This window comes from Platichthys flesus, chromosome 9 (assembly GCF_949316205.1).
Source record: "Platichthys flesus chromosome 9, fPlaFle2.1, whole genome shotgun sequence".
Classification (NCBI taxonomy): domain Eukaryota; kingdom Metazoa; phylum Chordata; class Actinopteri; order Pleuronectiformes; family Pleuronectidae; genus Platichthys; species Platichthys flesus.
In genome coordinates, this window is record NC_084953.1 from 17,166,704 (window position 1) to 17,194,107 (window position 27,404).

At 42.9% G+C, this 27,404-nt stretch overlaps 1 protein-coding gene across 1 annotated transcript; it reads right to left on the reverse strand.

The window, feature by feature from the left end:
- Positions 1 to 2,485: 2,485 nt before the first annotated feature.
- On the reverse strand, positions 2,486 to 25,912 carry fgf22 (fibroblast growth factor 22). Its single transcript, XM_062396011.1, has 3 exons — positions 25,540 to 25,912; positions 3,971 to 4,074; positions 2,486 to 2,681 (listed from the first exon to the last, which is right to left on the reverse strand). The coding sequence occupies exons 1-3, from the start codon at positions 25,910 to 25,912 to the stop codon at positions 2,487 to 2,489; spliced, it is 672 nt and encodes a 223-aa protein (XP_062251995.1). The 3' UTR covers position 2,486.
- Positions 25,913 to 27,404: the final 1,492 nt, after the last annotated feature.

A 27,404-nucleotide genomic window follows, 5' to 3' on the forward strand; every position in this document is an offset into this window, starting at 1 on the left:
CCTATTTACTGTACAGATGTAACACTTCATATGATTCTGGGAAAGAATTGCATTTCCAAAAATATCTTTTCCCTTAAATTACTTGATACCACAGTTTAAATAGAATTGTAGGACATTTACGACACAACAGCGCCTCAAGAATTCAAAGTTAAGGACAATGAAATTTGCATGGCAACAGTATACACCAGACCCACATTACCATATTTGTGTGCCGCACCCAGACTTTTTGAGATGAACTACAGTGTGACTTCACGCCATTCTGACCAGACATGTAACCCGTCACAGTAATCTCACATTATGTCAGACTCAAAGGTTGGTCTTTATTCACCCCTAACAGCGTCTATTCATCCCCGACTCTCCTTTCTGTTCACTGAAAGGGCTGAGTGGCCTCCTGTGCCACTGGAGGGCTCATCTGTGTGTAAATGATCTCGATGCTCGGTTGCATAGTTCATAACCACAGACCTTTCATCAGACACAGGGAGGTCCTCCACATCAACGGCTCTCCCTCTGTGAGTTTTGTCATGATTATGATGAGGAGGGGGGATTATGTCCGAGAGCTCTGATGGAGACGTTACCAACACTTAACGATCAGTGTCAGGCGTATGAGAAGGTTTAAATCCAATTTTAGCACTTCAAAATTATGTAAAGATGGTTAAAAACCCTAACCCTCAAGCAATAGAGCCATGAGTCATGATTCATTTACATTTTTTATTGAAGTTTACCAAACTCAGCATGGACCAAGGCACTCAAATGATTTTACTTTGCTGAAATAAAGATTGGTTTGTTCTGAGGATTTTGGCTTTATATACAACCTGCCAGTACTGGCCTCCAACCAGAAAACAGTTTATGATAAATGAATCACAAAATATCCAGTAAAATTACCATACAAAATGAATCGAAAATGGGCTTGAATACAATGAATTTTCCCCTTATTTTATAACAGTAGGACTACAATCCAACACAAAAAGTCAACAATAAACATTAACCTTAAACAGTTAAAGAGTACACAATGTTTTAAATATATTAAATGCTCTATTAGCAACAGGGTTGTTGTTGAGACAATGTTAGAAAGACAGATGTAATATCCATTTACAACTGTGAACAAAATGAATGATGTTGTGATCTCTCATGTACCTACATTCTTTGTAATGCATCTAATGTCTCAAAACGTATATTAATTATCTCAAACCCAGACGTGGAGAAACTGATTTCTAACCCATTGACATTCTGACAGAAACACACATCCCAGTAGTTAGTTTTGTCTCTGCTGTGTTCTTGTAACTGGTGTACGTATTTTTTTCTTCTCATCTTATCCTCTAGCATCATAATATCCCAAGCAACAGTAATCTCATAGATTTGTAGAAGGGCCACAGCCAGGATTTGAGAAACAATGCGGACACGGTCACATATGATTAATATCAAACATTTCACATGGGACATACATGGAAATCAATCAATAGCGAATTTTCCTATGTGAGATGATGATGACCATGTGCTTGAGATGAGAAATATGTTCAACATGATAAATCCACATATTTATTTTTAAAGTATAATTATACAATATTAAAGGAGCTATATGTAAGTTTTTGCTATTGTTACAAAGCCAATGTTAGCATTGATCTCTGATTCAAAGCCAATGAAACAGTTTCTCGCAGCAGAAACTGATGACGTATTATGCTCTATAGATTGTAAACACAATTATGGTTGAAGGTGTTGGTTAGCGACGATCACCACCACTCGTACCTGGCAAAAAAACATGCTCGGCTAAAGTGAAAACTTACATAAAACACCTTTTAAGTTTAGAAATACTGGAATCAGCTCATGAACTAGCCACAATATGTTAGTTTTTAATTGTAGAGTTTGACCCTCCCTCCACCCCCACATTGCTTAATCCCCCAAAACACCAAGGATATGACCCAAGTGTCTCATTGGTAGATATACAAATATTTTTTGATTTTTGTTGTACCAATGCATTTGGCCCATCCCTTCTTGAGCTTTAAGTACCCGATTTGTAGCTGCATATCTCAAAGTATGTTTTGTTTCATAATGATACTTCCATTTCAGATTGATAAGTATAACATGATTTCCCTTCTTATTCCGTTGAACATCTGAAATTGGGTAAAAAAGAGATTCGTTTCTAAGCCCTTTTCGGTGCTCTTGTAGTCTCTTTAATTCACCCTAACACCACTTCACATCCACTCCAGACCCACAGATGTAAACTATAACCAGACAGATTCTTGAAGAAGGAATTATTCTGGACTGTGTTGCTGAACATCATTAGAAAATGAAGAAAATAACTTAAAAGTACATATCTAACTACAAATGTTACAGACCTCAACAAATGTACATTTATTTGACAGGAGGATGGAGTATAATAATAAAGATCACAGCTAGATCAACACTAGTGTGTGTGTGTGTGGGGGGGGGGGGGGGGGGGGGGGGCAGGCGAGCCAGCCAGTTGCCGCTCAGAGTTCAGACTTGCAAAGCTAGGATGGGAGCATGGGCAGGAAATGGGTGGATGGGTGCCTTCGTCGAGCCTTGTGACCTCGCCTCGGCTTCCCACGCCCGTTAAGTGAAACAAACATCTGCCGGCCGCCGTGCTTCCAACGCAGGGAGGCGTACGTGTTGTAGCCGTTCTCCTCAATGCGCTCCTTGAACTTGCAGCTCGGGTTGTACTTCACCTGTGATCAGAGGAAGATAGACATGAGATATTGAGGAGGTTATAATAGATGAGTCTTTACCAGCTGACGTGCTGTAAGGGGCCAGTTCCCATGTATATTGTTACAGTACGATATTTTGCAGGTGTTGTGCAGCTAAGGTGAGATTTTCCATGACAAATTATTTAGTTTACGTTCATTTTTCTTAGTCCGCAGTCCGAGTTGTTTTTCCTAAATGCAGCGCAGATACAGTAGATGTGACATTTTGAGACAGTATCTGAAACATCTTCCTTATCCACATAATACTGTAGAAAGCATTAAAAAAGACAGTGAAATTATTGCCTATCAAGGAATATTTCGGTTACTCAGGATAATCCACAGACCTTCCAGTTAAATTTATACTGTGTCCCATTCATAAAAACTGACCACAGACTGAGTTACTTCAGTAACTGGGATGTTTTAATTGTTATACACACACTCTATTGTGTTGGATCGGCCGAGGAAATCCGATATCCTAAAACTTTAAAAAATTGAAATAAATGGAAAAATAAAAATGTTGGGGGCAACTTGCGTGAGTAGGATTTGGTGAACCAACCCTTTAAGTTCTCAGGTGTAACAAAATATAACCACAAGAGATAGTGCTGCATTCCCTTTTGCAGATCGTTATCTCGCTGTCATAATGAGAGCCTCTCTGCGATAGGATCAGGACAGTCTGAGCTTAGCATGAATCGCCTGCCCTTTTGATATGATGGGACAATGCAGAGTTAAGTAAAGGCCCAGATCTTAAGGTCTATTTCTGTCATATCTTCTGTGTTAGCTTGTCAGACACACTTGTCTTATCACTGCTGTCTGACTGATTGCTTGTCCCTGATTGCTAAGATCTAAATGCATGAGCTAGACACCACACTTTTTACTCACCTACAAAGAGAGGTGATTACTTTTGAAAGCTTGCTGTGCAAAGCAACAATTGGCAGATGACACGCAGACCTTGAAAAGAGCCCAGCTGGCTCTTTGTCATTGCTGGTTGGGTTTCTTTTTTCTGTTATATCTATTTTGACAGTGGAACAAGCATACTCAAAGTGCAGGTATCATCAACCAGGGCCCAGGTGTACAGCCATGATTGATGGTAACTCTGAACCTTCTCTTGACGTTCCAGCAGAAGATTCCCGAGATTTCACTTCAGCAGAATCAAACATGTTTGGATAGGAACTCATTTAGGACCCCTATTCGTATATACCTCCATCACCCTCCTCCCCTTCCCAGCCAATTCCATCTTGACCTCCAGAAACAATGTTGCCAGGTTGTATACTCACCGATCCAAAGAGCGTGCCTTTCTTGGACATAGCTAAGTACAGCCCGGTGCTGACAGATTTGATGGCAACAACTCCCACACTGACAGATCGGATTTCCATCAGGCCTGGAAAATAAAAGAGAACAAGAGTCTGGTTAGAAACTTCAAGCTCTGGGAGTTCCCCATCAAAAGCCACTCTATCATTAGTGATTACAATACCACCATATGCTCTGGGGAGAGAGATCCAAAGACAAGAAAAACAGACAATGACTTTTTTTTTAGATTAACTGAGCATTTTGGTCAACAGGTGTAAGTCTGGCTATACTGGAAAAGCCAAAAGTTAAAATTATTTAGTTTAGTGTCATTGCATAGTGTTGCAAATGTACCCCAATGTCCTGAACGATACAATAGAATATGTTCCACACACTTCTGTGGCAGACATGCGCAGTGTCTGAGCCTGCACAGTGTCAGTCTGCCCTGCTACATGCATTCATAAAAGCCCCCTGACTCCAGATGTGACACTCCATCGTGATGATACCCAGTTTTGTTTACTGGGGCGCACAACGCCTGTGTCTGCTGGCCACTTAAACGACCTCTCTCACTCACTTCACCCCATGAAAAAGCTGGCAAGCTGATGGGCTAATTGTTTCCTGTGGGCACTGATTGCAAACAAGTCCCATGTGGCTCTCTTTTGATCTGGTTTTTGTCTGCATTCAAAAATGAAGGCACACACCCATTGTCATGGCTACGACAGGGACTTGTTTTGGAGATGACCTGAGGGCTTTTCACAGTCTCCTGAATAGAAACTAATTGCTAGAGATGAAGCTTTTTTTGATGTTTTTCTTTTTCTGTCTTGATTTGCCCACTTACACCTTCAAAAGCACCCTTATGTGGCCTGCTATCTGATAGCAGAGCACTTAATCTTCTTTTTACACCCGTGAAAACCACATCTCTGCAGATAAAACATGTTATGCTGCTCCTCCAAGGCTTTGTCCCGCTGGATATTTGTGAAGACGGATCGTTGGATTTGCAAAGATGCTGTAAATGCAGCACCAGATCACGGGGCTGGAGGGCATATTGACCCAAAGCTTTTAGGAAATGAAGGAGTGATAAAAGCTGGACCCAACTGACTAACCCCCGGCTGCTTCTGTACAAACACAGATCTTGTACAGGGTAGACTGAGTTCCTGAATAGTCTTACTGATTAAATCCATTCGGTAATGAAAAAGGAATGTACACATCAAGCACCCAAAAATGAATCAAAGCCGCATCACAATTAAAAACACACTCATAGATCAGTTCCCTATATATGCATGATTGTTTTCATCAAGGTCGATGCATTAATCCTTGAGAAATTCGTAAAAGTTTTCAAAAACGGTCTATTTCACAATATTAGGAGTAAAAAAATGTAATGGACTCTTTCTTGGTCAGTATCTCATCCTCCCAAGTTTCATGGAAAACCTTTTCATTAATTTTGCCCAGTCCTACTGACAAACAACCAAAACTTTGTTGGTTGAGCTAGGTTACCACTCTCTGTTGAATAAATCCTATGACTTACAACTGGAGTGCAAGTTTGGGTTACAACAAGGACTTCAGTAAGGCTAGGTGGCCTTTGTCGCCATGGTTACAATAACAAAGACCGGTCATGCTTGGAGAATAACTTTGGTACGGATGACACCAACATAATAAATAATCGTATTTGGCACAAAGGCTATATCTATACTACTACGTTCAATTTAAACTAAAACAAACTCTGGCAACAGGACGTTTTTTGCTGGTTACTGATAGAGAATACTAAAAAGAAACAACAATAGTGATAAGAGCAGGGTTTTCTATTCTTGGACAAACAATGTGTGTAATTGTATGTAAGTAAGTGTGAGGAAAGTTTTGCCTTCATTGCTAGTAGTTGAGCCATGACTGATAAGATCCAACAAGGAAGCGAATGTCATACTTTACAAATGTCCGGTTTTGCCTGACCATACTAAAACGTTGCAGGAATTTTCCAACAAATACAGGGCCAACAACATTTGCAAACCCTGTTTCAGGCTCTCGAAATCTCTGGAGCAGTGTGGACTGAATGTGTTAACATGGCCAAGAAATGTGTATAAAAACTGAAATGTCGTAGAGCGTGTGTGTAGCCTCAGTCCTGGATGGCTGCTAATACCATCATCCTTCTGTTGTCGGTCTCAAAGAGCACCAGAAACATAAAAACACACATCTGCTTCTCCCATCACTTTAAACAAGCAACTATCTCCAACTTTTTTTTTTCTTCTTTTTTTCAGAACACCACTGGTCGTGCTTACCAAGTGAGGTCATCTACTTTAGTCCCGGACACAAAGAGGTACAAAGGGTAAAAAGACAGCAAAGGTAAACAAACACAAACTCCTGTTGAGTGTCTTTCTTCTCTGACAGGAGTGTGTAAATGAAGCCCTCTCTCAGCTCACCACAGCTGCAGGGACGGGGGGGGGGGGGGGGGGGGGGGGTGGCTGAGTCCATCTAGGTATCAAGCCCAGCTGCACCCCCATCATTCCTACGTTGTCTCTGATCCTCCGAGGAAACATTAACACTTTGATGGCAGTCTCCTCTTTACGAGCTGTGTTTACAAACACCGGGTGTGCTATGGTGGCACTTGGAGCGTGCAAGGGACTCATAAGCAATTAGCTGAGGCCCGGCTGGTGATTGGAGCGCTGCAAGGATTTATGGGGGATTAGTCCAGGCCTATGAAAACCGCTGGTGCCTGAAAGTGGTGCCAGCAGTAATTGCCTCTTTTTTTTTTTTTTTTTTTGCTGGTTTAAGTTCCAGGCACAGTAGGTGTGTTTGAAGCAAGAGTTTGTCACATCTGAGACATTACAAGTACCAACCCAATCCAAAACTCTGAGTTGTTTACTTTTTGGAGGGGAAATTAGAGGCATCTTTTGTGCAATATCTGTAACTGCGACAGGTTTTCAGGTTTGTTGGTAATCATTTTCTGAAGCACTTCAACAGAACTCCCCACGTCTTCCTTATGGCACATTAAATATTGTCCTTCCTCTCTTCAGGACTACTCTACATGTCATTGCATTCATACGTGGCGGTGGCCCAGCCAGCAGACACAAAGATCTGAGGACATAAACTGGGGATTTCACGTTGTCTACAGAAATCACTTGGGCTCTGGACGCTTGGCCACACATCTATAAAGACCAGTTAGATCCATATAACTCACAGTCCCCCTTTGAAAAGTCACTCCATTGTGTTCGAAGCCTGAGAAATCAGAGTGAGGCACTGAAAGCTATTAGAGGGTTTTCCTAACTGCTAAAATACAAAGGTCACTTTAGTGGAAGGAAGGCCTATATTGAGTTTGGCCTCCAGACTTGAACAAATGGAATTTAGAATTGATATAGTGTCATGGAACATTTTACAACATTTATCATAAGTTTTTTAAAAGATGTCCAGGTATATGGATGATTTAAAGAAAAATGTCACTATTTAAAGTTTAAGAATTTGTAAATCGTGTCCTTTTGGTTCCTTAAAAAAAAATTTTGGTTTATATCGACAAATAGCCCTGTGTCTCTGAATGTGTACTTAAAATACTTTAACTATGTATTCCCTGGAAATACTCCAGCCTTTATAAACCTCTTTTTTGACATATGATCTGTAAATGATCGGTTGATTTATTGTTAGGAAATGAATCTATGCAGACAGGCAGGAATATGAAATGAAATGTATTTTTGTTTGGTGATGATTAAGTAGAGAAGCGAGAAGCAAAGGAGACAAATTGCCTCTTTGTTCTTAAGTCGCATTGAGAACTAGAGGTCACCTCTTCACCGCATTCTGCAGAGCAAGTATCAACTGATGGCCCTATTGAGCTCATGAAAAAGGTGCTTTTGGCTTCCCACTCGCAATTGGCCAGATCTCTTAACCTTTGACATGTTTTGGCTGCGACTGTCAAGAAGCTCAAGCTGCCATTACAAGCAAATCCCGCACTATACATGTCTAGTCAACTGTGGACTTGCTATTTATTTCTTCTCTATGGGATTTTTAAAGCATAGAAAAGGTCTTTTGCCCAGTCTTTTTTTTACTCTTTCTTTTCTTTCCGTCCCCCATTTTTTTGGACGTTAGCCCATCGTCAGATCATTCAAGTCTTTTCTGACCTCGAAAAAAAAGGCAGAAAAGACAGAGAGAGACACTCTCACGGGGTTCCCTTTTATCAGACTTGGTATGGGGGAGTAGGAGGAGGGAGCCAGTACAGGGTGAAGGTGCTGGGTATAAGATGGGGGGATGGGGTGGTGGTGGGAAGGCTGCCCCCCTCCCCTCTAATAAGTCTTTGTTAGTCACCTGAGAGGTGAAGAGCTAGACAAGATCTTATTAATGACTAAGCATTTTCAATAGGGCTCCACAAAGTGTGGCAAAATGGTTCCTTCCATCACAGATTTAAAGCAGAAAAGGGTGAAAGACTGAGCAAAGGGAGTGAGAAAAAGAGATTTTCCTGCTCCTTTCCTCCTGTCTTCTTTTTGTTCCTTTTCCCAGGTCTTTAATTTCTTGGGTTGCCCCCTTGAGCAGCCCTCTATGGCTCAGTGCTCGACCAGAGCGGAGCCTGGGAATCTCGGAGTTCCCGCTGTGCTCCTGCTCTTGATTGACATACCTTTTCAATTATTTCACAGTTTGCTTGCAGTTTAAATGAAGAGGGCCCTGTTGTTTTTTTCCTTCTGCCCTCCTTTTCAAAATACAAGCTTTTCATGTTGGGTCTGGGCTGCCGGGCCTAATGGCTGTGACCAGCACCTTTGATCTGCCATGACCCCCTCGAAGGGTCTGGTAGTGGGCGAAGCATTCGCCTGTGTGTATCAGCATGGACAAAGGCTGCATCACTCACGTTTGCTTTAAACACCTTGAGAGATTACCATGAGAGCAGGCTCTAGTGGAGGCCTTCACCGGTCGTGTGATATGGAAACTTGTTAACCCTTGAACGTACAGTAATATACCAACCAATCATTAGCAGGAACTTTCTTAGAAGGAAGGTTTTCATCAATTATTCCAGAGGGTAATGTTACCTGTGTACAATTAAAATTTTTACCGTAAAAGAAAAATATCCCTGCATATTTAAGCAACTTTGCAAAGCTACTGGCCGATGATCATTGCTTTGTAAGATATGTATATTTACAAGAAAAACATTTTATACTCTTCATCAAATCAATAGAATGGAAGATATTCTCACTGATTTCTTCCAGGTGGTGGATTTGCATGTTGATGCAGTGGAAGCAAGCTAACCTGACATTAATTTAAAAATGGCTTTAAACACAACTTGCAATTGAATAAAACAGTTGCTTGTACAGTTTCATTGACTATCCTCATCACTGCCTCCGAGTACGACTAAAAGCCTGAATGTGCTTCAAGCAAAGTTCTGGATGAGTCATCTAACAGCGTCGAAACCTTTCAGCAGACTTGTGGCTATTCCTCCATCAACTTAAAGAATTCTCGAACGATAACGTCTATTTAGTACAGAAATTGGCAAAGCCCTAACCATAAGTAACTTACTATCACCCACAATTACATTACATGTCCAAAACACTCACAACAAATGTATTAATTATGAATGAATTTGGACCAGATATCAGTTGTCATTTGATTTTTCAGTTGGATTTAAAAGTGGATGTACCTGTGGTTTGAAATACTTGCACCCAAAGAGATTTAATAAATGGTTGTACAAGCGATGATGAAATTCAAGCAATGACTCTTTGACTGCCCATAAAATGTTACCATGACCTTGATTTGAGGGAGAGGCCATTGTTTATGTCCCGACAACAAACTGTGAACTTGTCCGCTTGTCAGCTTGTGATGTCTAATCAAAGGCAGAAGAGGTGTGTGAGCAAGAATCGCTGCTTCTGTGTCAGTGGCTTTGAGGACACACAGGAAGCATAAAGCAACCACTGCTCTTGCAGTACTCTTGTTTAAAAAGGGCACTCCCTCTCCCAAATGATTTTCAACTGAGACTCTTTCAGTGAATCAAATTTGCCAAAACGTTGACCTCATTCTTTGTTGAAAAAAAAATCCCAACGCTTCATCTCATCTTGTATGTGACGGATGGATTAATGTTTGCTCAGGAGGCTCATATAGCAGGATCCTAGTATTTCCGATTTGTGGCACATGATACTAGGTCCCTTGGTGCCGTGCATGGCTGCCCACTGCTCTGTGTGTCCTGCGATGTTCACCAGATGGGTCAAAAGCAGAGGACAAATTTCCCTCATCTGCATGTAGTGTGACTACATGAAGATGCATGTGTGCATGTGTTTGGGATCAATAAATGTTTCTTATCTTATCTTATCTTATCTGTCAGTGATGATCTCATTGGCTGATATGAAAGCTGATCTTCCATATTCTGTGGAATATGAAATTGCTGCTGAGAAGGAGAGAAATAATTTACAAATAGCATGGTGTGATGGACTTAAATTGTTAGCAGCAGAATAGTTATGTTAGCTTCTCTCCCTTTTAAATTGCAGAAGGTAAATTACATCTTTTAATACATGCATGTGTACTTGAGCTACAACAACATGTACATACATTCAGGTCGCTCCATATGTTACTTTTACTTAGATACTTTCCACATTCACATTGTCATGAAGGTCCATGTGACATAAATTTAGCCATGCAATATCTGCTTTGACATGCAAAAAAATCATTAATGCTCTACATCCACTGATAACATATATCTTTAACATATATGTTTGGTCCTAAACTTTCTTTACATTATTCCAAGCTATCTTGAGTCTTTGTGTTTTGGTACAGACGCCAGTCGGGCACACACAGATAGGACAAGCACAGACTATGGCTTTAACCAGGGGATTACGGTGGAAGCACAAAAACATTAAAAAAACACCAATCCCTTTGAGTGCAGTGGTAAATATACCACCTTGAAGAAGCATATCGTCCAGATGACTTTGTCTATCTGACCTTCCTCTGATCAAATACCTAACTAATTGGACTTTGAGCCTTACGGACTGAAATGTGCTGAGCCCTCAGTGGCAGTTATTGTAGAATTGGTTACTTTCAATACTGAGAGGGTTGTATACATTTTAACACAGCTGCCAGCCTTTCACATTTGAGTTGGGTACTTGTCAACCCGACCGGTACCAGATTGTCAACCCAGTTAGCTGAATGCTTTTTCCTGATGCACACTAGTATTTGAAACCAATGTTTATTATGTTGAACCCCGTACTGTACTGTGCAGAAATAGTTAGCCACAAGCTGGTGAACATAGTGGAGCTTTTAGCAGCTATTAAGTCAGATATTTGTGGTTGGAAGAGACCAATAACAGAGCTATAAGGCAGAGAGAACCCTAACCCTAACCCTAACCCTTTTCATTGAAAGTGTGGAATAAGTAATACCTAACTATTTTCTAACAAGTTGTCTATATCAACCTAAAAGATTATGATATGTCAATGCAGTTTTGGCATCATGTGTTTTCTGGTTTTCTGGCCGTTCCCCTTGCCTGCCAGACTGAGCCACTAAGTAATTCTTCTTCTTTTGTCCCAAAAATGACAACACAGTAGAGATTTGAACCAATGTACATCTAAGAGTACTCAGCTTTTTCAAGTTATAACTTATTGACATATGTTTACTATCAGTAAAAGCACCACAAACTATATATTTGATCAATGGCTTATCAAAGGACTAAGATAAAAATGACTGGCCAGGCAACTGTCATGTTTGATCACTGAGTTGTTTACAGGTTAGTTCAAGTTCAGTGAAAAATCTCTCCAGCTGTGATGTTGCTAAACCCAAAACATTACGAAACACTAAAGCTGCTCCCAGACTTGCACTGAACTCACGTGAGAAGTCCAAGTCCGTTCCTCTTGACAATTTCTAGAGCATTTCCTGGCAGACCCCGTGTAAAATGTCCTAAAAATGTCAGAGTAAGCCGATGCGGAAGATGCCAATGAAAATGTGAGTTTGGAAAAACAACAAGATTTGAGAGGTTTTGATGACCAGGGCAGATGCCTGTGTTGATGTGCTGTTCACAAACATGTAGTTTATGATGTTCTGGACATTTTAATGTTATTATAAACACATCTGACCAGTACAATCTTCTGCAGTTCTCTACAGGCAGAAACTTCTGAGCATGAAGCATTTTTGGTCCCACATGAGTGACGTCTGAACAGGTGTCTAACATCTGCCTCTGAAAGCTAAAACAGGACTGATTGGAGTGCCACAACGGTTTTCTGCCCTATGTCTTGAAGGGACATTATAATTTTGGTCTTCTTTGATTGAATTACTTGTGTAATGATGAGCCCATTTATAAGTAGTACTTTATGTTCATCTCATATTGCAGTTTTATTATGCAGCTACATCAACACCTTGTCATGACCATATCATGATATCAGGGGAAGCTTCACTCTAAGATAAAAACGTAAGGCTTTATTATTTTAGTTAAAGCTGATGGTAGGGTTTGTATATAACACATAAAGTCACTGTCCACAGTGTTTGATTCACATGCTGGTGAAATTACATTCATTTTTGTTTGAATAGGTGTGATCAGCCTCAAAATACACATTGTGATGACCTCATTGGTTTCTGGACAGCAACAAAATTTACAATGTCTTTAAAAGGGGCTGCACTACTGCGTGTGTGTGTGTGTGTGAGAGAGAGAGTGCGTGTGTACGTGTGCAGAGCAGCTGTCGGTCTATAGGCAGCACTTCCGTCAATTCCTACACAAAATGTACCTGTCTTTCATCCTGTCTCCCATCTGCTATCCTGCTTTTCACTGCCCCTCTGTACCTCACTTTTTCTCTGTTTTAGTCTGGCTCTATCCCTGGGTCACTCCATCACTCCCTCCCTTCTAGCCTGTCTGCACCCGGTCTCTGGAAATGCATCATAGCTATTAATTTTCACTGGACTCAGATGATTTATTCATCCTCTAGCAGCTATGAGATGTGTCTGCTTCAAGCCCAGGAGAGCTGAACTGAACACACACAGACACACACACACACGCAAACACACACACAAACACACACACATCAAGCTCACAGCCTACTGTTCTCAACTCATCACCTACACATGTGCGCGGTTGTATCAGAATTAAACTGCACAATAGGGCATAGGACGTTATTATTGTTAAATAGGGCGCGTTTTACAATAATAACGGATTACAATAATAACGGAGACCCAATTAGTACGCAGTTGTAAGTGTCTGTCATAATTACATAGCATCCCTGAAGTTTTTTAATTGCAACAGCGTTTTAAAATTTTTGCATCTCTAAATCTACAGACTAGTGTGGACGGCAGGCGTATCTGTAGGAGAGTTGATGTGTTTTCAAAAGAAAACATGGTGATATGGATGTAGGCTTAATAATGAGCCTCAGTGTGATCATCAGCCACATGTGAGTCAAAGCAGCACGTCCAAGCCAACATGCCAAGTAACCTGGCACTGAGATCTTATTCTGTTTGTCAAATGAGCTCAGACCGTCTGGAAGCCTGAACAGTGTTTCGCCCAATTTAGCTCAGAATTCCTGGACAGTTGGGAATCTTTCAGCTCGACTCGTGCTGGCTTTGATCAAACACAATTTAAAAAGCACTTAATTTAAGTCACAGCAAAGGAAATAAGAAACAGGATTATTTTTGCCCTTTTTTCTTTCTAGTGCTCTTGAACTTTTCACAGATCTAAACATGCTGTCACTTTCCAAATCGCTTGTGTGCTGTCATTTAAATATGACTGTACACAATGTCCTCTATACCTGAGGAAGTAGGAAACATGAAAGACTGGTCTGCGTGTGTGTGTGTGTACATTTTCTCGCAGGTGGCCCACCCTGTCCAAAAAACAGGGAGGATGGATATAAAGCACAAGAAGAAAGGAGAGAAAAGACTGGCAGAGGGCAGGTCTTCCCTGCCCACATATCACTTGCTGTTCCCACATTCCATCGAAATCTCTGGAGGGATGACAGTGAAGATGAGACTGATAAGATTGTTTTGTTTCTGTCTTTTTTGAATATATCATTCTATAGCCAATGATGAGGGCCTATTGTACAGCAATGATTTTGTTATATCTATTTTTTATTATAATGGAGTAGTAGTAAAGTAAATTATTATTATCAGTTATGGCAACAAGCCTTTCTGCAAGACAAACAGCTTCATAACAGTGATTTAAGAAAATGTGTTGCATTCACCAATGTTTTACGCAGATTAGTGTAAGATAGAAAATCCTGCACCATATCAGAGTTCAATATCACCTGCTGTATAATGTTCTCGTCTCCATCTCCATGACTCATACATCTCCTTGAACAAAGTCATAGACTTCTTTGCTTTGGCGTCAAACCTCAGGTCAAACCATTCCCTCTTCAGTATCGGGGATATCAATCTCTTTATTATTGAATGGGTAAAACATGAATAACTACAGTACCTTAGCACAAATTACAAAAAAGAGTCTGGAAACAATTTGAAGTGCACTCCATACTTGTGCGCAGGCTGGTTTTCTGGCCGTTCCCCTTGCCTGCCAGACTGAGCCACTAAGGGAGGTGTAAGGCAGAGACAATCTACGTCTCTACAAGCCCAGGCCCTGTTTTTTGGAGCCTGTGAACAAGCCACATGGTGGTGATCTGCTGAAAGCTGACTCCCACACTCCCTCGGCCCCAGCCCCGGCCGCAAGGGGTGACATTCTCTCACACACAATCCAGAGGCTGGTCCTCTTTCAGGACTCGCACTCGGCCCTGTTACCCCCACCCTTTCATATGGTGCTGCTGGGAGAAGTACTCCAGGGATTAGCCCAGTCAGGTCTTTCAAAGGCCATTAGAGCAAATTACAGGTATCCTGTTACCAGTGCGCTGGGACAGGCCAGGTGAGGGGCGTAGAGGCCAGGCGGGAGAGCAGGGGTCAGCTTGGGACAAAAAGACAAGGCCACCCTGGGCCCCACTCTGTCGGAGTGTCTCCCTGGCTCCCCGAACTGGTAGACCTGCATCTATGAATGGCTCACTTGATGGGACCTCAGAGACATTGTCTCACCAACGTAACTTTAGCCTTTTTTTCTTAGTGCCCCCCCACCCCCAGACCTCACTCTCCCCACCCTGGTTTTTCTTGTATTTCGATTGATGTGGGCATGACTTCGACCAGATAAATGATCACACAGCCTTTAAAATGTAAGGGTTAGACTGTAATGCACCACCTCTCCACCATTGCTTGACTAAAATGCTGCAAACACATCATGTCATGGCTACAGCATGCGCCCAAAAAGACTCATGCCTCAGGTCAAAGATTATTTGAATCACATTAACTATTTCTACTTCAGACCAAATTCAAACTGTAATGGCAACCACACAGCCATGAATGTGTTCTGTCAATGAATCACTGTGCTGCAGGCTTCATGAGTTTGATGCTTCTGATAAAGTCATGGAGATGGCCACAGGGAGTTCCGCATCCTGCCATTTTCTCTGGACTACACACACACTCTTGGCCACACAGACACACTCACACGCCTCACCCTATACCAACCGGTGGATGGCAATCTAGTAGAAGAGCTCCGGAAGTGTTTCATTAGCCAATTACCGCTGGAAGATAAAGCCTGTGTTCCCACAGTTGGCGAGGCCCGGGGTCAAATGTGACCAATTACCCTCCATCCCCTCACAGGACAGATTAGTTTGTCTGATTTATCCCCAGACAGGCTGACCCAATACTCCAGAATCCCCATCCACATCTGGATACACATGTGTGTGTGTTTGTATGTGTGCATGTGTGTGTCTGAGCAATTCGGATTCCAACACAATGCTTATATAGCCAATTAAACTTTGATAATGACACCAACAGGGACTAAATAGGAGTAAAAGGTAATTTTCCGGGAGTGACAATAAGAAGTAGAGAAAAAACTCCCCTGTCAGTGGTCAAAGGGCAGCACTGAAATGTCTTCTACCACAAACCCCACCGAACAGTAACCTGCATTTGCTGTCATTATGCATTCAATGGTAGTTTTACCTCTGAACACAGATTTCCGTGGACATGCTGAGCTGTGATTGTATGAAATGGAACATCTATCAGTTCATTAAGGACCTCCAGGATGCTGAATCAGAGGCCCTCTGTTGATCAAACCCCAACATTTACAAGCGTGGTGGGGGCAAAGGGTATAGAGCATGCTCTGAGGCAGTAGGAGAGTGGTGGGGTGGAGGGCTGCTGTAGGGGGGCTATGGGATAACAGAGGTGAAAAAGGTTAACGAAGGCAGTGTGGAGCCTGCTTGCTCGTCTGCGCCTGTGTGGCACTGAGGGGCCGCAATCCCAAGACCAAGAGGCCTTTTTCTTTAATCAAGGAGCTAGAACGGGGAGGGCAAACTGCCTCCAAATCATCCATCACATCCGTAACAAGCGCACGGCGAGCTATCAAAGGCTTCACAGATAGTTACGAGCAGATCTGCCCACTGAGAGCTTTTGTGACTCACGGCTTCTGCAGTTTCCTGCACTTTGGTACCTTGGGAGGGGCTGCTGGGCCGGCGGGATCCACATTAGGCCGCGGCCATTCCCCAGTGCCACAAATTTGCGGTAAGCTTGCGTATTGCATCTGTGACTGGTTTGGATGGCTGTCCAGAGCAGATTCAGCCACCAACCAGTCGAAGTGTTATCAGGAGAACACAAAGACCATGTTTCGAGTTTCCTGCATTCACCTTCACATGGCTCTCAGTAAAAAGAGTTCATACCCACTTTTTACACATCTGTCACATTTGAACCAAACCAGCAGTCGATTTAAAACACAATGGACCTGTGTCTAGTTTGGAACATATTCCTGAGATTAAAGGTAGATAATGAATCTCTTAAAGCAAATGATTTGACCAACGCAGATCTTGTAGGTGAGCGACATATGAGGGCGTGAAGCCTGTCAGTTGTATGATTTCTTATTAATCATGTCAGTGTTTAAACCTTTTGTGAACAACAAATTAATAATTAATTGTTGTTTATTTGTATTTTTGTGATTATGAAGCACGCTGAACCAGTCCCTTTATTTTGGAGAGTGGTACTAAGGGTAAGTGTGTGCATGTGAGTCTCAGGTGTGCAGCGAGGTTCCGGTGAGTGAGCACTAGGACACAGAATATATTCTGTGGTCTGAGCTTGCTCCATATCTACATTATTAAAATGAGATGGGCTTACGGGAAGGTGACAGAAGGCACAAGAGTGAAATCAGGGCCATGTCAGAGCTGTCACTTGCTCCAGTGGTCAAAGGGGCCTGACCCCAACCCTATCCACTGCAGGGGAGGAGAGGGAGAAATGGAGACAGCAGAAGGGAGAGAGATGATGAGGTGTAGAAAGGTGTGGACAAAAAACTAAAAAAGAGAGTTGGTAGTGAAAGTTATGTGCATACAGATAGAAAGGGCCACAGAGAGAGCACCAGCATTGTTACATTAGCATTTCACGTTCAGCGTCCGTCTGTGCAAAACTGTAGTTTCCCAGCCAGCACCCTGATAAAATGTCAGGAAAATGTCAAAGTGAGCTCATATAGGACTGATGATATTTATTGACATGAAACCTACTGCCACATTCTTCTTATGTTGAAGGCAAACTTCTGAAATTGTCCGCACCAAATTTTCTGGACATTTTCTGGAGTAATAGATGTTCAGTTAAATCATATCCAGAAAAAATGCCCTAGATGAAGATAGATGTCCACTTTCTCAAATTTGTACTAGTTGTTCAGCAGGTAGCCTCCATTCGGGACAATTACAGGTTTCTGTGACTATGTATGACTGTTACATGGTTTGCACTGTACTGCCTCAACTATATCACTGCAACACGTTTTGCCACCCTCTGTGTCCTAATGAGGAGCATGACTTTCCAGACAGGGAAAAACACCCGTGTGCACAAAAGCTTGCACATGTCTGCGTGCATGCAAACACACACTCACACAAATGTATCTGTATCCAGTGCAAGGTAAGGTCTGGTTCGTATTAACCATTAGGGAACGGAAAAGCACATCTTTTTCGGTTTAGGGTCCACTTCATGCTCCCACAGTGGCACAAGTATAAACACAGGCACATGCATTCTAAAAGTACACACACGTTCAAAACGCCTTGACACGATACTCACATCCTACTCGCATTCGTTTAACGAAATGGCCTCACAGATAAAAAGCAGGTACGGGTGGATGTGTGTAATGTAGTTCAGAGAAGACGCTGTGTGTAGTCTCATTCTGTTGTTACGCATGGACCTGCACTGGAGTTGCTGTTTTTAGACTCCCCGCATTTGCATTAATTATCCGACTTCTACTCTCAGGAAGCGCATTTGCAACAGTTATTTAGTCCAGATAACTTCCCCGCTTCAGACTTCGAGGCACAGGCAAACGTCAACATAGATGCTTTTAATCTAATGGAAATAAATAACACAGATTATTTGTTTGCTCTCTGTCAAATATCATCAAAATCCAAAATATAATCCAAAGTTAAGTTTCATTTGAATTTTTTACTTTCAGCTCAAGTTCTAGTCCAAGGTAGGTTTACCCGTATTTTAACATAGTCGTCCGTATGGTTTGCATGCTGCGACATATGTACAAGGAGGTGCATGGCCCGTATTCAGTAGGTGATTTGGTATTCTTCAACCAGGGTGGATCTTCCTGGCGTCCATATGTAAAGCTCTCGTGCATATTACTCTGAGGTGTATCTCCTGATGAGTAACTTTTGGACCTGATTCACTGGGGGTGGGGGTGTGAGGGGTGACACCCTTGCTTGTTACTTACTTGTTGCGAGAGCACGGACAGCAAAAGCGGAAGCACCCAAGTTTATGTAGAACCCTTCCCTGCTGAACAGGGTAAATGATTTATGGAGTAAAAAGAGGGAGTAAATTTGACAGGTCATTGAAGGGGAATGTTTTTTGATCATTTTGGTTTAAAGGGGATACCCCCCCCCCCCCCGGCCACAATCTTGTGCTCTTGTTGGTTGGTTGGTCAGTGTCCCACTTTGTTCCACAAGGAAATATCTTATCAGCCATTGGATTGGTTGGCAACAAAGGTGACTTTTTCTTTCAGGCCACCAGCCTGACTGTTGGATGATTCCTCTAGGGGCACAGACATACATGGCTTGATGGTTACATGATAAGGAAAGTTGGGTCACCTCGGGTCTCTCCTGTGCAGTATTTGACTTGAGTGTGATGAGTTGCAAATATGTCACATCCAGAGGTGTGTTTTCATGATTCGACACATTTTGAGTATGTTGCACATAGCGAGGAGCTGTTGTAATGCACAAGCTGTTTATGACTTGATTGCTCAACATCAAGTCAATATTTAGCCATGCAAACTGATGGGCAGGTAGAGGTGTTTGTGGCTGGGTGTGATTGAGGGATTGAAGTCTGCTGAAAGTTCAGGGAGCTCCCATGCATGCGCTCCTGTGGCTATATAACTTCACAGGGGAAAAAGGGTGGGGAGCCCCAGATTTACCAGAATGTCACCTAAGAGAAAGACTGAGGCACCTGATTTTACTGCCTCTTTTGCTCTCTTTATGATCTGGACAGGGAGGGATATCTGCCTCGTGGGCATCAGGTGCATTACATTCCTGCTATTATTGCTTCCTAGTCCCTGGCTCCTTGTGAGTTCAGGTTAAATTTGAACACCTTTAAACTCATGTAGCTGTTGTCGGTGAGCTGTAGCTGTATTTAAGGATGCCAAGTTGTTTCTTTTTTCCCCATTTACCGCAGGGGTTCTCCCTCAGTTTCTATATTCCTGGGCCAGTGGTTAAACGTCGTCCAAGACATGATGTCTGGCTCAGTCTGAGCAGGGAGGTGAGAGGCTTTATTGGAAGGTTCGAAATAAAACCATTAATCTGTCTTGGTCTAGCTGAGGTTGAGGCGAGACCTGTCTCCCAGTACTCAATGTGCTGGTCATGTCAGTGCAAATATGTGTCTGTGTGTATGTGTGTGTGTGTGTGTGTGTATGTGCATGAGTAGTGAGTGGTGGCTGCTCCTCTGTGAGTATTTCCTTTGGCGAATGATGTAAAACATGTGTTGCTGCATGAGTAAGACTAGCTGGCTGACTGTTCCCACCTGATCTAACTAATACTAATTTTACACCTTTCACAAAAAAAACATTCACAGTATTAACAGCACTAATATGTTCTCATTTGGGAGAAGGCCAAACTTTTCACTCCCATTAAAAAAACTCTGCATTTGGCTGTGACCCTCCAGTATTGCTTTACCCTACTGTAATTTATTCTGACTCATTACAATGGTGTAAAAAGCATCTAAATCATTGAGGGAGTAGTTTTTGGATGGCAGCTGATATACTACAGTCTGCTCACTGGAAAGAATATGAGCAAGTATAATGGTTATTTTTTCTGGACCAAACACTAAAGAGTCAAACCTCAATCGTTCTGTATTACACTTTAATCGCTTTTTCATGTTAACACTCTTTCCTCCAAGAATTTCAGAATCAAATTGTTTTACGAGCTTCTTTAAAACACCAAGGCAAACATCTTCTATCGATGACTCAAATGTTCAAGGAGCTGATTACTGGCACCACGAAGGCCTCTCCTTTGTGTCCCCTTGTCCAGAATTATGAAGGAATCGACTGACGTTGCCAAAGTCAGACTCTATACACCTACTGATGAACCCAGTAAATCTCTGAGAGGAGCCGCAGACAGTCTGCTAAAGGCTCTTAGCTACTAATTGCTACATTTCCAGAGCCCATTCATGATAGGCCATCAAACCCTGGTGGCAGAGACCAGTGATACCGGGCTAATTAGTGTGACACCGACACTCTTGTCCTGCAATGTTCCCAGGACAGTGATGGTTAGTGCATTTGTAAAGGATTTAACATGCACGTTCACCATCTGTGTGTGTGCCAGAGATGATTTATTTAGGTTTCAGCCTCTTCACACCAGTAACAGCTGGCAAAGGGTCGATTCTCAAGTGTCTCCCATCGGCTGAGTTCATGCACTGTCTCTATTGGAGTAGAATAATAAATGCATGATTCGTGGGATTGTACCCTCCCGTTGGCATCCAAAATGTCCACGGATCCCCTCACAGTTGAGACGACCCAGAGGAAACCTTACATAATGCCTAATGAGCAACGGGAAACGCTCCAGCACTCCTCTAGCCTTTAATTTCCACCTCAATACTGAGCAGAGCACGCCCAAGTCCTTCTCCTAGCCTCATTAACATGTGTATTCTCCCGATTCAAAACACCAAAGCACTTCCTTCAGCCAGGTGCTTCCCTCTGTAGCCCCTCCAGCCCCGATGCTGTTGATCCAGTCACACATCCCCATGTAAGCGCGAGCAGGAGTGAGTCATGGTGAGGATGTAGGAATGCCAGGGTAGAATAAACTTTCACAGACCTCTAAAATGGCAGAACAGACATTTTGTAATGTCTGTCGTTGTAGCATGTGGATGCCATTGACAAAACATCTGACATGCGGCTTGATCAAAAAGCTGTTTAATTTCACAAAAATCACACAATGTGCCTCCAATTATATAAAGTTGAATATTGTTAGGCTCAATGACAAAGTAAAAAACGGGTTTAGCATAACCCAACTATGTATTCTATATATTTGTCTGTGTGTGCATAGCATTGCATGTATATACAAAAGATTAGCAGTTAACTTCAATATCAAATTTTAAAGCCTAGATGTGGAAGTTGCAGCATGTGATGAACTTTTTTGTACTGCTAATCACATTCAATTACAGCCCTATAAATGTGTCCTAGCAATGGATTTACATGTTTTATTATTTATTTTCTAGATCAGACATTCATGTATTTTTACTTTCTGGCTCTCGATTTAGTGAATCATTCATTTAAAAATTGCTAAACATTGCTTAGAATCTCGGAGGGACTATAATTCCTTTCCGTATTAAAAAACAAAAATTGTCTTATGTTGCTTTATTTTTGCCTGGTAACTTATAACAGGCATAATACGATTTGAAGATGGCAATTTTTGCACAATGACAGTAGAGTTATTCAATCTTCGAATCCACCAGTCCTAGCATTTACACAAAACTATGTTTTTGTACATTTGGTAAAAAGTCAGCAACCATCCATATGTGATTCCGGATTTGTTATTTATCTCTATTTTACCGCCTCATGAACAGATGCTCGTCACTGCCTCCGATGTCAGACTGGTCAAACCTTGGACTTAGTCATCTGTCTGCAGTTTCCCCCTTTCTACAACACGTTTGAATCATTTCCACAACACATTTCTACGGGTTGGAAGATTTTCTTCCTGTGGGTCTCATCCAAGTTAAATACGCTCATGAACTTGGTAAACTCTCACATCAAACAGTGAGATGTTGGACACCGAGGGACATTTGGTAAACGCAGCACGCCCTGGCTGCGAGAGTTGTGTGGTTGCAGGGGCAGAATAGAGCAGGTCTGGTTTCAGTGACATCTGCGATTATAGCCGGTTTGGTGAGGTGACCTTATTTCCTACAAGGATGAATGGGCTGTCACTACCTGGAGACCGCACAAGCGTTTGATGCCTTAAGCCACACACACCCAACATTTAACAGTCCATCCTTTAAAATGAGAGGAAATATATGTAGGGTGGTGATCTAAAAACAGACACTAAATTATGGCAGAAATAAAAATTAGGCTTCTAATTAAAGTCTAAAAAATACAATCACTTTACACATAATAATTTAATTTGAATTTGGTTACTCTACTCTCTCACAGTTGTGTGATCTGCTGTTGTTATTGATTGTGAGCGTGTTGCTGGGTGTGGCTGTGCAGCTGTTGTGCTGCAGAAATGTCCAATTAGCAGGCTATGACTGATGACCCAGGCCAGGATATGATGCATACCTGCCTGCTGAGCTTTTGTAAACACTTGGATGTGTTTTTCCTTTCGATCATGCGCTACTTTGCCGTAGGTCAAAAGGGAAAAACATGTCGAAGCCCTCTCCTTCCATCTGTCAAACTACTGTACTTGTCTCACTTGGCTGATCAGGTGGATAGTAATTATAGGTGGCACTATTTGGAAATTGGCTGGTTTCAGAGGCTGGAGTCAGTTTTATCGGATTGCTATCTTAATAGTTTGATTAATAAATGGCCTGCTTAGCTGTAAAAGTGTGATACACGTGTATGCTTTATTCTGATAAGGAACAGATACCTGAACCTGATATTTTTTCAGAGCACTTTGGATATGTAACTGATATTAAGTCTATCCTCACTGCTGTAACTGATAGTTTTGAATTTCAGCACCCTGCAAATTGTATCTCTTTTTTGTCCTTTAGCCCATTTGAATGACTCCTTCACAATATTGCTTCATGTCATTCTAAAATCCTTGTGAGTTACTCTGCAAGTTCGATAAACAAAAGAGTACTTATTCTCTCATTCTCTGTCTCCCTTTTGACTCTGGCCAGCTCTCTCATCCCTCTAAAACAGCCTTTGTCCCCCTCCCCTCTTCCCTCAGCTGTTCCATGCCCCTGCTCCACTGGGATTGATACAATATTTTCCAGCCTCAATTAGCCGAGAGCCTGTTGACTAATTCCAACTGTTTTTACACCTGAGAGGGAGCTGGGAGTCGGTGCTGGAAAAACTGAGTGGGGTGGAGGTGAAGGGCTGGAGCCTGGGTGTAGCAGGCAGAGCTGTTGGGGTAATATAGCTGTGTCGACAAGGGCGTAAGGGCAACACAGAGGACAGAGCAGGGGTCGGCCAGACTGCTGGGAAGCTGCAGTCAGGCTGCGGGAGGACAGTCCTGAGCTGACAGCTACACATTCCAAGCCATCATGCCTGATACAAGCACATGTCTTCAATGTTTGCATTTGCATTGTGCTGTTTCATACTTTTATACAACAGATAGAACATGTATTGATTGAATCTTATGGAGAAATGCATCCTCTTTCCTGTGTAAGATGAATCTGTGCCACTGCTCTTGTCATTAAATATGTAGCACTTCCTGCTTGTCCAGCGTGGCCACTGTATCGGTATCAAGAAAGGATCTGGGTATTTGATGAAAGAAACGGTAGTCCCACTCAGAAATAGGACAAGACCTCAAAATGGCCTTTAAACTAGATCACTCCCATTGATAGACGCAACTGCAGACTTACCACAAGGAGCGTTTTTTTCAATTCAAGGCAAAGCGTACATGACCGCTGGTCTGGCAGCGCTCAGCTCAGGGTGCAGGTACACACCCTCGCTCTGTCTGAGCGCTGAAAGAATCGTTCTTTCCATTGAAGGTAATGAGAGGATGATGGTCAAAGGGTATGAGGACATTACGTTTAAGGGGACTGTACTTTTTCAAAGAGTGCAGCTCCAATCACCAAAGCATAAATTACATAATATGGCAATTAAAGGCATCTCACATCAATGCCCAGACATCAATTTAGCTGCCTTCCTTGAACACTTGTTTAAATTTGAACTCCCTCATGTTTCCAAATTGCTACCAGTCTTCCAGCATGACTTTTAAAGTGTCAAGTTTATTTGAGAGAAATATTTTATTATGGTAGCTGACACATTACAACTAACATGGGAAAATAATGTCTGAACTGGGAGACGCCCACAGGACTAAATTTAACAGAGTAATAATTCATCTGAAGATGACTTCCTATCTGTGTGTGTGTGTGTGTGTGTTTGCGGGTTTCTGTGTTTGTGTGTGTGTGTGTGGTTTTAAAAGATTCTGCCAGATGACTAATCCTGACAGGTTAACAGATGTCATCCAGTCTGCAGCTCTAGCTTGATGAAACTGTGGCATCAGACCTGACACTGGACGCAGCAGCTGTTCCTGCCCACCAGAAGCCGTATGGAAAATCTGACTCACCCACTTGGGTAAAAAGCATTAATGACCAAATACATAAATATTACCGTCAAAGGCATAAATGTCTCTGAGGGCTATCCAGTCCGTAAGTCAGCCAGTGACTAATGGAGAGGGAGGTCAGATCGTGACCACAGTCGGCTTCTCTGACCTGGTCAAGGATCAACCGTGGACAGACACACCCAAGAAGCTTATACCACTAGAAAAACCTGGGTCTATGTGGATGTGCATGTTGCACACATGAGTTCAACAAATGTACTGGCTGAGCAGGTGCTAAGAAGCAAGATGTGGGGTTGGAGAGAGACAGCAGACTCTGAGTCTGTGAGCATAAGTTGACGGTAAATGATTGTCAGTAAAGTGCTCATACACCAATCCAAAATCACTGCTATAGACCAAAGCTGTTACCTTTTCAAACGCACAGTCATAAATGCACATACACGGTATAAGCGCTTTCTTAGTTTATATCCGACTTCAAATCTGCCGTCTCAGCATAGAACACATGAATCCATGTTTGCAGTTGTTTGAAGAATGTGTTTCGGCTTACACCTGCTACTTACACGATGCATTTCCATCACAGTTTTGACAAGTTAATCCTCAGTGAAACTCAAGCTTTTTTCCCGCGTCACCAGTTAACATCGCCGACTGATGCTGAATGTCTTTCCTCAAGTCAGCTTTCTTGTAAACTCAGGGCCGGCTGTCCCATGAGGAGCCTATATCCAAACAAGTGTATTCCCTTCTTACCTAGCAACGCTTCTGCTCTAAACACAACACAAACAGCTCGGTGGTGATATTACCTCAGGATATCCCAATGAACTGCTATAAAAGTGAAAAGATAAGCAAGTCCAGCTTAACAGTAAAATTGAGAACGTCATCTCTGACACTCAACACACGTGTGACAGACAGAATGCACTTAGGCTGTGCCAGCTACTTACTGTCTGCGTAGTTTTTCCGCCGAGTGCCGTCCACCTTGCCTGTTTTGTCAATGCACAGAAAGAACTTGTTAGCAGAGTAAAGCCGCCGTAGTCGGACATCGCCCTCTAGGTGATTGTAACTGCGAGTGTGCCTTTCCAATGTCCATGAACAGTTGATGCCACTTGTGAGAACCTGTAGGGATTCATGCCCTACCCCGGGAGGACAGGCCCCTGTGGCAGTGCCAGTGGTGACCAGGAGCAGAGTGAAGCATGCCAAGCAAAGGGAGGCTGCACTGGGTAGGGGGAGAAGTCGCCTGGCGGAGGCTGCAGCAGTGGTGGTGTCAAGGGTAGGTTCAGGACAGAGATGGGCTACGGACAGCGTCCATCTGCACATGGTGGGTCAGACTCCCAAGGTGCACCTTGTGCAAGCTGTAGGCATGCTGATGATCAGTAGATGTCCTGGTGGAGGGATGACAGGAGGGTGGGAGTCCTGAAGGGAGGGAAAAATTGCACTCTCTCCGCAGACCCTCTGGATATCACCAACAACCAGTGTCCACTCCGTGCTGACAGCAGGCCTCCCTACAGAAACAAGCTCTTTTCTCCAGTTGTCATCTTTAGTCCTTTTTGTCTGTTTGTCCACTTCTTTCAGAAAGTGTTGTAATTCAATGAATCCACCTTTAAAAGTTCCTTTTTAATCCTGCTCCTCGTCTCTCAGTTTGTCTTCTTTCCTTCTTCTTTCCTGGTCCCCAGATAAAAAGTCCTGGGCTGTTTGAGGATGCTCACATTTGTGTCTTTGTGTGTGTATGTGTGTGTGTGTGTGTGTGTGTGTGTGTGTGTGTGTGTGTGTGTGCGTGTGTGTGTGCACCTCACAGTGCTCTGCTCTTTCCAGCTGGATAGTAACAAGGTGCCTGTCTGAGCTGCTGGCCCGCGGTTGAATGAGCGTTGGTGACTGACTCTATGTGAGTGTGTATGTGTGTGTGTGTTTGTGTGTGCGTGAGTGTGTGATACTGGGAGAGAAGAGGGAAAGAGAGGGAGTGAGTAAGTGAGTGAGTATGGGAGGGAGAGAGCGTGTGTGTGTGTGTGTGTGCGTTTGTGTGTGTGTGTGTTTGCGACAGAGAGAGAGAGAGAGAGAGAGAGAGAGAGGCAGTGAGAGTGTGTTTGTATGTGTCAGATTGAGTGGCAGTCAGCGAGTGTGTGTCAGCCAGCACGGGGCAGCGAAGCAGTAAGTTAATGGCCTCGCGCTCTGCTGTGTGCAGTCAGTCGGCCAGTCCTCTCCTCTGTGGAGGCACCGGCTGAGTCGTCCTGCATTTTATCCTGGGCAGGGCCGGCATCTCGGGTGTTGAAAATGAGAGGGGGGGGGGGGGGCTGTGGGGTGGGGCCACCTCACTCATTCATAACCATTTCAAGCAAACTGGAAAGTCTGCGACGAGCACCAGCCCCTATCCATTCTCACTCAGGAAAGTTTGTTCTGTGAAAACAAAACCAAAAAACAAGTAAATTATTTTCCTACCTGAGGGTTTTTGTTGTCCTCATTTCACAGACACCTGGAAAGACTTACATCCCCTTCCCCTTCCAATCCCGTGACCTCTGCTGTCACCCCCCCTTCATGTGCACGGTGAAGCATTGTGCAACTCCATCAAATCAGCTCCATTACTGTCCACTGACCAAGCTCGGAGGCTGTCCTTTTTTTTTTACACCTTCACCCTCTTTTTGTCGCTCACTCTGGCCACATGGGGCAAATTAAGGGAGCCTTTCCTTATTTTCTAATGGCCGCTGGTTTGAATCATCAAGTGGTCGGAAACACAGAGCAGGTTGCGGGAGTGTCGGCGGAGTTAGTCCAGAAGAAGCCTGAGAGACCCTCTGATCACCTGTGTTAATATTTCAAT